The sequence below is a fragment of the Coffea arabica genome, chromosome 2c (genome assembly GCF_036785885.1).
Source record: "Coffea arabica cultivar ET-39 chromosome 2c, Coffea Arabica ET-39 HiFi, whole genome shotgun sequence".
NCBI lineage: Eukaryota > Viridiplantae > Streptophyta > Magnoliopsida > Gentianales > Rubiaceae > Coffea > Coffea arabica.
Genome location: NC_092312.1, coordinates 72,257,821 through 72,270,035, shown reverse-complemented (window position 1 = coordinate 72,270,035; position 12,215 = coordinate 72,257,821). Strand labels below are relative to the sequence as shown.

Sequence of the window (12,215 nt, the reverse complement as noted above, 5' to 3'; positions counted from 1 at the left end):
ATAAATGAATTTTGGTATGGCTTTATTTATTAAGTTTCTAATACAACAAACAAAAAGCTCACCTTTAATATCATGAAAAAATTTGTTAATTGATTCAATGAAAGAATTTATGACAACTTGTAAAAGTAGTTTTTAAAGTTAATAATTCCTTTATATCATAGATGTTCTCTAATTTTTAGTTTTTTTCTAAAGAAAAAGTTTTGAGTGTCTTTTGTTTATTGAAATAAGATGAAGTAATAAAGTATGGAGGTTTAAACATGTTTACGAGACATCCAAACCCAAAAAAAAAAAAAAAAAAAAAACTCTTATTTCTTTGACATGTTGACTGTGGAAGAATTGAAATTTTAGCTAAAACAGAAAATTAGATCTCGTCTGGATTGCATTTTTCAGAGAATTTTTGGAGAAAAATTATTTTAACACTTTTTGTAAGATATGATATATTTGAGGTAAAAAAAGATTAAAAATATGAAAATGAATTTTTTTCCCAAAAATAATATATTTTTATGAATATTATAAACAGAAAAATTAGGTTTATAATAGGCAAAACTACTCAGTCCTTGCTCCCAAATCAATTTATCATTCTTTCTTTGAATGTATATATATATAAATTCAAAATATAACATAAATAACATGTCATTTGTGTTTTAAAGTATGACCAACTTTTTTTTAATTTCACTTAAACAGCTAAATCCTCTGTAACTAGGAAAATCTAGACCAAATACTTGACACAACTTTCCAAATATTTCATTAGGCATTTAGGTGGAAATAAAACCACAAGTACCAAACGGGGCGGTTTCATGGCAAATTTAAAGGAAACAAATACTACTGATTTACAAGCTTATGGTTGTGAATTTATTATGCATAAAGTACAAGTTAAAAATTGATCCCTTATCAAAAAAAAAAAAAAAGAGAGAAGATTTTTCCCTCCTGTGGACCAAAAATGGAGGAAATGAAAAGCAGCTATGGATTAACGTTTGTTGGAAAAAAAGAAAAGCAGCAATGGAGAAATAGACAAACTTGAAGCTTGCGGAATTGGCCCAATAGGCCATAAGGCACGAGGGGCTAAGGACTCGGGAGGAACCATGGTTGAAAGTTGATGGAGCAGGCCAGCAGGTTCATTGATGGCCTCCTCTCCTCCTCCCCCCAACTCCCCCAAAGTTCCCAACTTTGTCACTGTTTTCCAACTGGGCTCCTGTAATTCTTGAATTTCCTTCACAAAATTTCTGCCCTTTTCAGCTCCTCTCCAGCCTCATATTTTGAGGGTTCTGTGGAAGAAAATAACTCAAGGTAATAAAATTTTCATCTTCTGCTTTTTTATGCTTATCATATGTTGTCTCTTGAGTTCCAGAAGGAAACTTGTAATTTTCTTCCCATTTTTATACGTTTTTCTTTTTCCAGTTTCTTGATGTCAAGCTAGTGTTTTTATGTGGGGTTTCTTTAAAAATCAATTATACCATGTTACCTGTTCCTGGACTTCAGTGAGATTCGCTTTTATGTTTTCTTGTTTGCTTTTCAAAGATTACATCATAAAGTTCACGGTTTCTTATGATATTAGTCAAGAAGCTCGACCTCTGTTGGAGGTCGTACGATAGTTGGTAGCATATTTTATGAGGAAAAAAGAAGTACTTTAACCAACTAGCGTAAGTCGGGACAAAGCTTATCATAGTATTGTTTAATATGCTTACAAGGTTGTTTGTTTCTACTCAGAAATTGCATTAGTGTAGATATTAATCTCGTAGTCGTGTCCTTTTGGCAAGTTTAAAGCAGATTGAGAATGTTAGAAATGAGATCTGCTTCATTCTTCTTTGATCTCCTTTTCTTGCACTATAACAGATTTTCGTGACTTTGACAATGTCTTACTTGATGAATTGCAGCAGCAGAGGCTTGGAAGTAAGTAGACTCTGCCACTATGGAAAACGTTGGAAGTTTTGTATTTGATGATACGGGCAGAAATGCAAGGAAAAAGAGGAGCATTCGGCCTCGCCGTAGAGTAGATGATTCTCAATCTTGTTTGGATTACCGGGATAATTCTTCCCTGTCATCAACGCCTGTATCAGACAGTATGAGCAAACCATCAAGTGAGGAAAATCTCAGTCATGCTGCTGCTACGGGGGGGAAAGAAAGTACAAACCAGTTTCCAGAGCATCGTATGATAATCTTGGTGACGCCGAAACTGTCTCTAAAATGAGTAATGAAGTTGGACGATTGGGAGAATCAAATGATGCAGGTATCAGTAAACTTAAGAAAGTGAAGCTTAAGGTTGGTGGTGTTACTCATACGCTACATACTAAAACCGTTTCCGAGGCTTCATCATTTGCTGGGTCTTCATCAACCAAGTCTTCTCTCTCTTCTGATGGCCCACCTGTGCACCCTAAGCTGATTGCGCAGGTAACTCTGTGCTTTAATGTTTGCACTAAGTAAGGCTACCAAAGTCCGAGCTTGTTCTATTTGAAACTTCTAATCCTTTTGATATCTATAGTAGGTTTGTTCTCTTCTTCTGGGCTCTGGATCAAAGATGATCCCTTATTCAGGATCATTGACCAAAAAAGTTTAGCATAATAGCATGTTATTTTTCCAAGTGAGTTAACAGATAGCTAAGTTGATAAAAGACTCTTTATTTTGTCCAACCATCACAGCGGTTTGGTCTTTGCCAGTTCATTCCCGCCTCAATACAAACCATGCCTTCCCCCCCCCCTCCTTGGGCCATATTTTTCTAGCTCTAATTTGTGAAAGATGGGTTGAATTAGAGCTTAACAGGGGCTTCTTCTTCCTACATTTTCCAGGATAATGAAAACACAGGTCGCTGCACTTCTAAGGACAAAGGAAGTGGATTGCAGGGCATTCCATGGAAGGATTTTTCTAAGAGTGGTTTTACTGTTAAGAAACATGTTATTTCACTGGGAAAGATGCCTGGACAAAGTGTCTCTACTAGGCAATCTGGTGCTCTTGAGTCCTCTCGTAAGAGCAAACGAGTTCCTAAGAAACGTTCATTAGGTGAAGTTTTTGATGATGGAGAAGATAATAGTGATGACGAGATTCGGTACCTTGAAAAGGTCAGACGTCTGAGACTTAGTTCAAGTCACGGCACAGAGTTTGAAGATGTAGATGAAGTAGGGAGCAAGAAGCAACAGAATGCATCTAGGTTATCTTATGGTGATATCTACAGTAATGATGTAGATTTGAGATACCATAACAGCTCTTCATTAGGCAAGGAGAGTAGGAAGTCCAGATCAGTTAAAGCATCCGAAGATGCAGACTATTTTGAAGATGAAGACTCGTTCTCTGATGATGAGCCTGAACCAAAGAGAAAGCACAGCAACGAGTTAATTGATGAGTCAGGGGATTTTAAGAGGGAAATGGCTATCACTACCCGCCAACGAGCACTCAAAAGTGCAAGATCCACTTCTTCCCCTTCTGGTGCAAGTTTGATTGAGTTCCCAAATGGATTACCTCCTGCCCCACCTAAAAGTGAGCATTCCTGTTATAGAACTCTGTCCTGGTTCAAATGCATCTGTAACTTTTCTAATTGAATGTTTACAATATAACTTATGTTGGGTTGAGTGACAGAGCCAAAGGAAAAACTGTCGGAGGTGGAGCAACAACTGAAGAAAGCTGAGGCTGCTCAAAGACGAAGGATGCAAGTGGAGAAGGCTGCTCGGGAGGCTGAGGTTGTGCTTGCTACAACAGACTTTTATGCCAGTTATTTAGGTTGATATTCCAGTCAAATTACGTTATGTATTGTAAAAGATATGACTTCAAGGGTTGATGGTTTTACAGGCTGAGGCGATCAGAAAAATCCTAGGCCAAGATTCCAGTAGGAAGAAGCAAGAGGATAAAATGAAGAAGCGACAAGATGAGCTGGCTCAGGTGACAACGCAAATGATCCACGTGAAGAAGCTATCTTTGCGTCTTTTTGGATTCATTCTAAATTATAGGTCTCTGATGTGATGCAGGAGAGGGCTGCAAACAACGTTCTTGCATCAAATGCAGTTAGATGGGTGATTGGCCCGTCCGGGACTACTGTGACGTTCCCCGATGAGATAGGCCTCCCAAGAATTCTTGAATCCAAGCCTTGTAGGTAAATATGCCACTTTTTCAATCCTGTGCACATTTAATTGCACGCCAACAGATCTTCAGGAGTCTCCGTGGCACTACAAATATGTACTTCTGCTATTCTCACCCTCTTTTGTCTCTGACTCAGCCTTTGTTCTTTGCCGTCAGTTATCCTCCTCCACGTGAAAACTGTGCTGGCCCTTCTTGTACAAATGCATACAAGTACCGAGACTCAAAGTCAAAGTTGCCACTGTGCAGCCTCGGTTGCTACAAGGCAATACATGAGAAGATGCAGGCTGCAGCTGCTTGTTTGATTTGACCACCTCTGGTTGTTGTCTTCTGCTGGAATTCAGGAATACGGTGTTTGCATAGTTCTGTTAGGTTTACCCAGTTTAAGTGGATGGGATGTATATAATCCAATTTGATGCTGGCATCTGTAGACTGGAAAGATGCGATGCTGAATTTCGCTTAATTACTTTATTTGGTATAGCTTTGATAGGTTCCTTATTAATGTTCTCTTTAGAGATTGTTTTTGCACTCTACAACCGCCTGGCTGCTTGGATCAATGTAAGTCATTTTGGTGGGGTGTCCATTTGGAGTGCAGCTTTTGGGAGTTTCTTGAAGCAATTTGATCCCCCCTCATAGAAGGACCAAGATGCAGATCTTCAAGGCTGGAGTTGTAATATGCAAGAAAGCCTACATATGCCTTGGTGTTGGTTTACTGAAATTGTCATGCCACACCAGAATGCGGGTTGACATTTGTCTAGAATTATCATCAAGTTGTCTTGTAAATCTTGTAATGCTATTAGGTTTGTGGTACCAGAATCACAAAGTTGGTTAAAAGCTGCAGAAATTTGCTTGTTATGTTTTTGCGTACAAGGGACTTATTCTCCCTTTTTGTGCTGAAATCTGTTGGTCTGCTGCGTTAGCAACGATGTTCAGATGATTTTCAATTTTTCATGCTGTCTTGGCTATAGATTAAATGTTGAAATCTGACTCTGGTAATCTTGCAACTTGCTTTTTCATTTGTTGGATACAATTTACTTCTCAGCTAGGCTCAATTGTCTGCTTCAACAGTTGAATATGAACAAACGTGCAGATACAGTCTCTAGCCTGTGCTTAAGCAAAGTATATAGTTACCATCCACATAAAATTCCATGCGCATCCTCCGAGCTAATGGAAATGCATGATATCTAATGGCAAAACCTAAACGAATGGTTATTTATAAAACAATTTTGTGCGTTAAGTGGGTGATTTTAAATAAAAATAGTTAAGTGGCAAAAGTTATTTGTATAGTTTATTGGTGGTGTTTGTTGAAAAAAAAAAGGTATAGTTTATTGGTAAATATGTTTCTCAACCATTAAATATTTTCATAAAAAATAACAATATTATATTCAACTATAAAAATAAATTCTTTAACATATTATGATCAAAATATATATTTTTTAATAGGAATGAAGGAGCTATACGATTGAAGTAGTCTAGTGGTAGAACTTTTAACGAGGCAAATTGAGTTGAATGATTGATGTTCAGGCTTTGTTCGTATATTATACAAATAGGGTTCAAGTTTGATTCGAATATTAACAAATTACAAATATCGTTTAAATTTGATTCGTTTATTTGTATAAACATTTAAGATTGAGCTTAAACTCAACTTGTTAAACTATACGAGCCAAATTCAAGGTCAAGCACGGCTCGAATTTGGCTGGTTCTCGAATTTGATTTTGAAGATGATCTAATTATATTGTTAATAAATAATACATTGTTTAGAATAAAAAATAAATAATGCTAATTTATGTATAAGTACTTTTTTAGTAAAATATAATATGTATTTAATAATATTAATTGTATTTATATTTATATATATGTGTTCACGAAGAGGTTCATGTTCGGTTCGATTATTAAACGAATCTAATATTGTGTTTGAACTGCATTCGTTCATTAAACAATTGTACTTTTTTTGAATTCAAACGATTCGAACATAAATACGTTCGCAAACAGTTTGCTTCATTAACAACTCTATCTAGTGATAAATATAGTAGTCTACCCTTAAAAACTTTTCATAAGAAATAATAATCTATATTTAAGTGAGGAAAAAGATTATTTAGTACAATATTATCAAGATTTACAATAGAGTGGGAAGGGAAAAAAGTAAATCTACACATATAAGAGAAATAATGAAGAACAAAAAAAATTAGTTTGTAAATTTTGTAAATTCAGGGGGTCAATTTGCACTAACTCCTAATTACTGGGTACAATTTGTAATTAAGCCTTAAAAGTTGATCCAGCTTCGATGGTAGTATTAAAATGAAATGTGTTTCTTTCTCCCCTTGGAACTCTAGAAGCATCTGAATTCTGAACTGCTTCCGCTCTCTCTTCTTCTCCGACTGCCGTGCCCTCTATTCCCAGCAATGTCTAGGGTTCCCTCCAAGCATTCTCGCGATCAAGCTCAGGTGCATATGCATTTTCTCTTCTATTTGTTAGCAGAGCAGCATTGCTGTAGTATCTTTTCACCAAGCATGATTTCAATATCGAAACGGCTTTAGCTTTTGCATTTTTTTTTGTGGGCTTGTTGATTTTAAGGTCTGGATTCTATACTTGCTGGAGGTATTAGTTCTATTACCATCACATTGCTGGTGGAGAAGTTGGAGGTATTCAAGCAAGAAGAACCCTTCAAATTTGCTGCTTTATTTGTTCATGGAAATTAAGAAGAAATTAGATGAAAATGGTTCAAGATTATAGGGTTGGTAGAATCCATTTCTTGACTAGAAATGAAAAGTGTAAATAAAATTCTGAGAGCAGTAACTTCATCATTGTGTTTATGTTTATCTAGTGGAGTCAAGGCCTGTAGTAATTCTATTCTGTGAGTTCACTATTTTGTGGTCCGGGAAGGATTTCAAAGCCGTGTTAATTTGTGGATGAAATCAAGCTAGCTGTAAGATTTCTTTGCGAAATATATTCTTGTACGAGGAAAAAAAAAAGAAAATAGATGTTGAGAACTATGAAGGTGCATTTTTTTTTAATGTTACTGGACTGTATTATTTTTCTTTACGTCTGAAGTGTGTACTACTGGACTAAATTGGCCCAGAGAAAGTACAAACATGATGTTGCTCGTTAGTTTTTTTTTTTTTACACCTACCTTAGTGATGATTTTGGTTGAACAGGACTTTGAGGGGCTTCTGAATAATTTACAGGATTGGGAATTATCATTCAAGGATAAAGACAAGAAACTTAAGTCACAATCCCGAGGCAAGGAGAAGGCAGTAAGTTTTCTGTTTTCTTGTATTTAAGATGTGCAGTTACTCAACCCTTGACTGTCTCAGCATACGAAATCATATTCATGTGCAGAATTCTGTTAGAATGCTCTATCTTAAAGAGTTGTTGGCAGTTAGTGTTTTTTTTTTTTTATAGCCACTTCACCCTGACAGTGGATTTAGTCAGTGTGAATGCATTTCTGTTTGCAAATTTTTCTTTGTTTTTCTTTTCCCTTTCATTTTCTAGTCTTGTTGATTGCATTTAAGTGGTGCCAAAGGGGAAGACATGATGGTGATCTTTTGATTGCATTTTCTGATTTTTACTGTTTTTTTTATTACATAAATGTTGTTTTTGATTATTGATTGGATCAAGTTTTATTTCAGGATCTCCTTGCTCAAAGACATAATGTAGCAAATGCTAATCAGCTGTCTAGTAGCTCAAGAGTTGGTGAGAGACATGCAGTTGAAAAAAATGCCAATGAGGATATTGGTGATGCTGCTAAAAAATATGATTATTTGAGAAACTATGATGCAATAAGGCAGTTATCAAGTGGTTTCATGACAGAAGAGAGTTCAGTTGATGCAAACTCGGAGAAAGAGTTGGTATGCTTCACACTCAACAAATATGGTTTAGAATGACATGTTTGTCTTGTATTGATACTGATTATTACTTTCTATCTTGCGTAGGGCAATGAATATTTTAAACATAAGAAGTTTAATGAAGCAATTGACTGTTACTCTAGAAGCATTGCATTGTTGCCTACTGCAGTTGCTTATGCTAATAGGGCTATGGCTTATATCAAAATCAAAAGGCAAGTTCATATCATCTATCTTCTTAGTTTTATTATTTCCAGAATAGAGAAATTATTCTCTTTTATAAGATAAAATGTACACACTATAAGAAGTGACATGTTCTCCTCATTTTAAATTAGATTCGAGGAGGCTGAGAGTGACTGTACTGAGGCCTTAAATCTAGATGATCGCTACATTAAGGCCTATTCTCGTCGTTCAACAGCCAGAAAAGAGCTTGGCAAACTAAAAGAAGCCTATGATGGTATTATTATGGATCCTATGAAACCTCTTTTTGATTTATTTAAAAAAGAAGTATTTCTGATGAAGTATGACTGATTGCAGATGCTGAATTTGCCTTGAGGTTAGAGCCACAAAACCAGGAGATCAAGAAGCAATATGCAGAAGCCAAATCTTTGCTAGATAAGGTTTACTCCTTACCTTGTAATCAATTTTCTTGTTCTCTTATTCTTGTAAAGAAATAGATTTGAGGACTCAGTTTGTCAAAGTTTTCACATGCCTCTGAACACTTAAGACGGCAAATTCAATTAAACTAATAATCCTTGAGTACTTGAGTCATATATTACTGCTATCTCTGGATATAGTTCTTCCATTTTTTATCAGTCATTGTCAATTTCCAGGAAATTCTTAAGAAGGTATCTAGAGCATCAACAAGCTCTGTGCAAGGGTTGCAAAAAGCTGGAAAGTCAAAGGTTGAGACAAACAAAGCTGTAAATGGGGTCAAACTTGTCTCCAGTGATTTTAATAGTGGAATGGTGGCTGAAGTTCAGGATGATCATACAAAGGTCTGAACAATGGAGTTTCTTCTTTCACTTTTTTGACTGCTTGTATATATGTATACTATTTGGTTTGGCTTGGCTGGGAGCAAAACTACTGTGAGTTAAAAAGGACTCCAGTAAATCACCTTCTTTTCTTTTCTTGCTCCTTTAGCTTCTGGAGGTAAAAACTTGTCTTTGGGACAGTTCATTCTGTTTCCTGAAGGTTTATTTTGTGTTTAAGAGTTTTATAGTCATCTTCATTGCAAGGTGAAAGCATGGGCTTTGGAGCTTCATATTCATTGCACCTGACCTGTCATAGAGATTCTTAAGAATGTATTTTAGATGATAAAAAATGGCTTTACATTTGTGATGGTTGGAAATTTTTGGAAAAAATAGCTTTACATTTGATCAGTATCTTCTTTTATCAGATAGTGGGCAAAAGTCATTTCTCTGAACTTTAAGCTGTGATTGGCAGGGTAATAATGGAGAAATTCCTTTAAAGACAGCTATGCGACTTGATGGTACTAGTATGAAGACTAAGGATCAAAATGGAAATGCTTCTCATGAATCAGCTCTTCAGAACACTGCTTTGGAGACAATGAAGGTCCATTGTTTTCTTTTCTTGTATAATCTTTTCGTTAAGAGCTGGTGTTTTTAGAAAGATAGTGAATGTTTAAGAAGATTAGGGGCAACAAACAATTCTAACATTTCAATTTTGATGATTAGAAAGGGCAAATAGTTTAATAACAAAGATTTAAGAGAACAAGATAATTAAAAGTTGCAGATTGATCTCTTATGTCAACGGTCTGCAAATACTTTTTGCTTTCACAAACAGGTCTAAAATAATTATAGATTTTATATGTGCATGGCATGACTTTGTGATCAGCTGGCTATTATCAAAATTGTAGCATGATTTATGGATTTATATGCTAAGACTCAGCCTGCCCTTGGGTTCTCTTTTTCTCTACTGATTCTTTTGGTTTTTAATCACAGAGAAGCAGCACCAATGGCAAGCATGAGTTGAAGACATCAGTTCAAGAGCTTGCCGCACGAGCTGCTACTCTTGCTAAGGCTGAGGCTGCTAAAATCATTGCACCTCCAAATTCAGCTTACCAGTTTGAGGTTTCTTGGCGGGGGCTTTCTGGTGACCGCAGCTTACAGGCTCAATTATTGAAGGTCTATTTTTAAATTGTTTTGCAGCCGTGTGTCACTTTTGTCCTTTGCACGCAATTCAGAATATACCATTTAGGATGCTAAGTTTCTGTAGTTGCATACTCATGGTTTTTATGAATCTTTCCAAATTTATTTGCTATGTTCTCTCAAAATCACTTTAAATTCTTTTTAACAATTTATCTTGATGGAGGAGAATGACTTTTCCGTCTTGAGACTTGCAAAAAGGTTGATTGGCAAGGCGGAACTTTACCAACTCTGTTTTCAATTCAGTGGCATGTCTATCTAAATGCTGTTTGTGTGGTGTTTTTTGTTTTTTGGAAAGGACCATCTTCATGTTGAAACTGATTATAGATTGACAAAGAAATGGAAATTTCATGCTGATAGTAATTTCACTTTTCATTGTTGCTGTTGTTTATAGTTTGTTTCTTTTCCCATTGTGTGACCTCCTCTTTTTCCCTGATCAGGCAACTCCTCCAACTTCATTGCCACAGATATTTAAGAATGCCTTGTCTGCTTCATTACTCATGGATATTCTTGGGTGTATTGCTACCTTTTTCGTGTAAGTTAATATCTTCAATAAACTATTTGTAAATGAATTCGCAAAATTATGTTTCTTTTAATGATTTGCTGACATTTCTTCTGCCTTATGTTTGGCAGAGAAGATGTGGATTTAGCTGTCAAATTCTTAGAAAATCTAACCAAAATCCCAAGATTCGACATGATTGTCATGTGTCTTTCCTCTGCTGATAAGGCTGGTAGGTCCACGCTAATCTAATAGAATTATAATGTAATAGGGTTGAGACATGGTTAAATGTGCAGTTCGTGTTATCTAACATACTATTGTAAATGACCGCGTTAAATAATTCCCTTGTGCAGCCAATTACTACTGTTTTTCAGTAGTTCACCCTATGAATCAGTTTATATGCTCTCACCAGAAAGACGAATGAATGCGTGTGGAGTTTTGTATCAATGCTATTATTCATTTATTAAAGCTGAGTTTGATTGACCTGGATTCCTGTTTATACGTACAGACCTTTTCAGGATGTGGAATGAAGTATTCGGCCAGACAACTCCAGAATATGCTGAGATCCTCAGCCGTTTGCGCTCAAGATACAGACTCCAGAACTGATGGATTTAAAGCTTTTTAGGTTGATGCTCTAAAGCATGAAGGATCAGTTTAGTCATTTTGTTACTACTCTATGTAAAAAGTAAGGCGAATGTATAAAATATTATGTACATAATAATTACTGGGAATCATTCTAATTGTACTTCTGACAACTGTACTTAAAAATGAAATGGTCTAGCAGGTCGAAGGTGATCAAGTTTTCAGTATGAATCTTGTTGGGTAACTGGTAGGCTATCCGAGGTTTTGACCTAATAATCTTAAATTCTCAATCTTCTAATATTTGAGAAGGCCATGTAGCTTCTAATCCTTGAGTGTAAATCTTCACTTCTGCTTCCACAATAATCTGCATCTTGTCAGGTCAGTGTGGATGAGGATTCATTATTCAATTAGCTATAGCAAGCCTGAATATCTGTCTAGTCTCTCTTGAGCCTTAACCTTTGCCATGTTTGTGGACTTATTGCTTGTTATCGCCCTAATGGGCTTGTTATTCTGGTCTACTTATCCTTTGAACTGGGATGTCAGCACAATTGTGGCCCTCCTCTTGGTATCAGTTCACAGGAAAACCATTACCCCGTTTGGTACGTGAGTTTTTTGAATGTTTGTCTAAAACTTTACTGTAGTTTACTGTAAAAGTTTTTTAAAAAATTTTTGAAGTGTATAGTTTAAAAATTTTGAAAAATATTTGAGATTACTGTAGTTAAAGTTTTTAAAAAATTTATAGCAGATAAACTTGACAAAAAACTCTGAGTGCCAAACAGGGCTGAAAAAGGAAGTATGAAGATTAACCAATACTTTTGTTGCCTGTCCATCTAATTGGCGCAACTACTGACCAACTATGGTTGTTGGGGGAATTTAATTCCAATCCTCCTTGTCAAGACTCCAAAGCTGGTTGAAAGAGAGAGAGAGAGACTAGGGAATTACTTATGAAGAAACAAATAGAGACTAGCATTCACAGCATTCATTGTGATTTTGACCCAATTTATGAAGAAACAAATAGAGACTAGCATTCATTGTGATTTTGACCCAAAACTGGAAATACTT

At 35.8% G+C, this 12,215-nt stretch overlaps 2 protein-coding genes across 5 annotated transcripts; both read left to right on the top strand.

Annotated features, from left to right (window-relative positions):
• Positions 1-789: 789 nt before the first annotated feature.
• LOC113727798 (uncharacterized) lies at positions 790-4,917 on the top strand. 3 transcript variants are annotated; one of them, XM_027252151.2, is made up of 7 exons: positions 790-1,287; positions 1,875-2,388; positions 2,784-3,468; positions 3,568-3,668; positions 3,778-3,867; positions 3,954-4,078; positions 4,202-4,917. In XM_027252151.2, exons 2-7 carry the CDS (start codon positions 2,185-2,187, stop codon positions 4,365-4,367), a joined length of 1,371 nt encoding a protein of 456 aa, XP_027107952.2. In that variant the 5' UTR covers positions 790-1,287; positions 1,875-2,184; the 3' UTR covers positions 4,368-4,917. The 3 variants fall into 3 exon arrangements, with proteins under 3 accessions (XP_027107952.2, XP_027107957.2, XP_027107956.2); XM_027252156.2 differs by having other exon boundaries at positions 800-1,287; positions 4,222-4,917; XM_027252155.2 differs by lacking the exon at positions 790-1,287 and adding an exon at positions 1,313-1,640.
• Positions 4,918-6,369: 1,452 nt separating this feature from the next.
• LOC113727797 (uncharacterized) lies at positions 6,370-11,380 on the top strand. Of its 2 annotated transcripts, none has more exons than XM_027252149.2 (12): positions 6,370-6,506; positions 7,218-7,316; positions 7,692-7,910; positions 7,995-8,119; positions 8,240-8,361; positions 8,442-8,524; positions 8,738-8,902; positions 9,351-9,479; positions 9,869-10,051; positions 10,513-10,607; positions 10,706-10,803; positions 11,080-11,380. In XM_027252149.2, the coding sequence occupies exons 1-12, from the start codon at positions 6,465-6,467 to the stop codon at positions 11,175-11,177; spliced, it is 1,458 nt and encodes a 485-aa protein (XP_027107950.1). In that variant the 5' UTR covers positions 6,370-6,464; the 3' UTR covers positions 11,178-11,380. The 2 variants fall into 2 exon arrangements, with proteins under 2 accessions (XP_027107950.1, XP_027107951.1); XM_027252150.2 differs by having other exon boundaries at positions 6,383-6,506; positions 7,248-7,316.
• Positions 11,381-12,215: the final 835 nt, after the last annotated feature.

What these genes read in the sequence shown, in the direction of transcription:
- LOC113727798 (XM_027252151.2), top strand. Translation starts at nt 2,185, where the DNA reads ATGAGTAATGAAGTTGGACGATTGGGAGAATCAAATGATGCAGGTATC. An exon ending in GACAAGATGAGCTGGCTCAG is followed by an intron (nt 3,868 to 3,953) that starts GTGACAACGCAA and finishes GATGTGATGCAG; the next exon opens with GAGAGGGCTGCAAACAACGT. An exon ending in CTTGAATCCAAGCCTTGTAG is followed by an intron (nt 4,079 to 4,201) that starts GTAAATATGCCA and finishes TCTCTGACTCAG; the next exon opens with CCTTTGTTCTTTGCCGTCAG.
- LOC113727797 (XM_027252149.2), top strand. Translation starts at nt 6,465, where the DNA reads ATGTCTAGGGTTCCCTCCAAGCATTCTCGCGATCAAGCTCAG. An exon ending in GCTTATATCAAAATCAAAAG is followed by an intron (nt 8,120 to 8,239) that starts GCAAGTTCATAT and finishes ATTTTAAATTAG; the next exon opens with ATTCGAGGAGGCTGAGAGTG. An exon ending in CTGCTTTGGAGACAATGAAG is followed by an intron (nt 9,480 to 9,868) that starts GTCCATTGTTTT and finishes TTTTAATCACAG; the next exon opens with AGAAGCAGCACCAATGGCAA.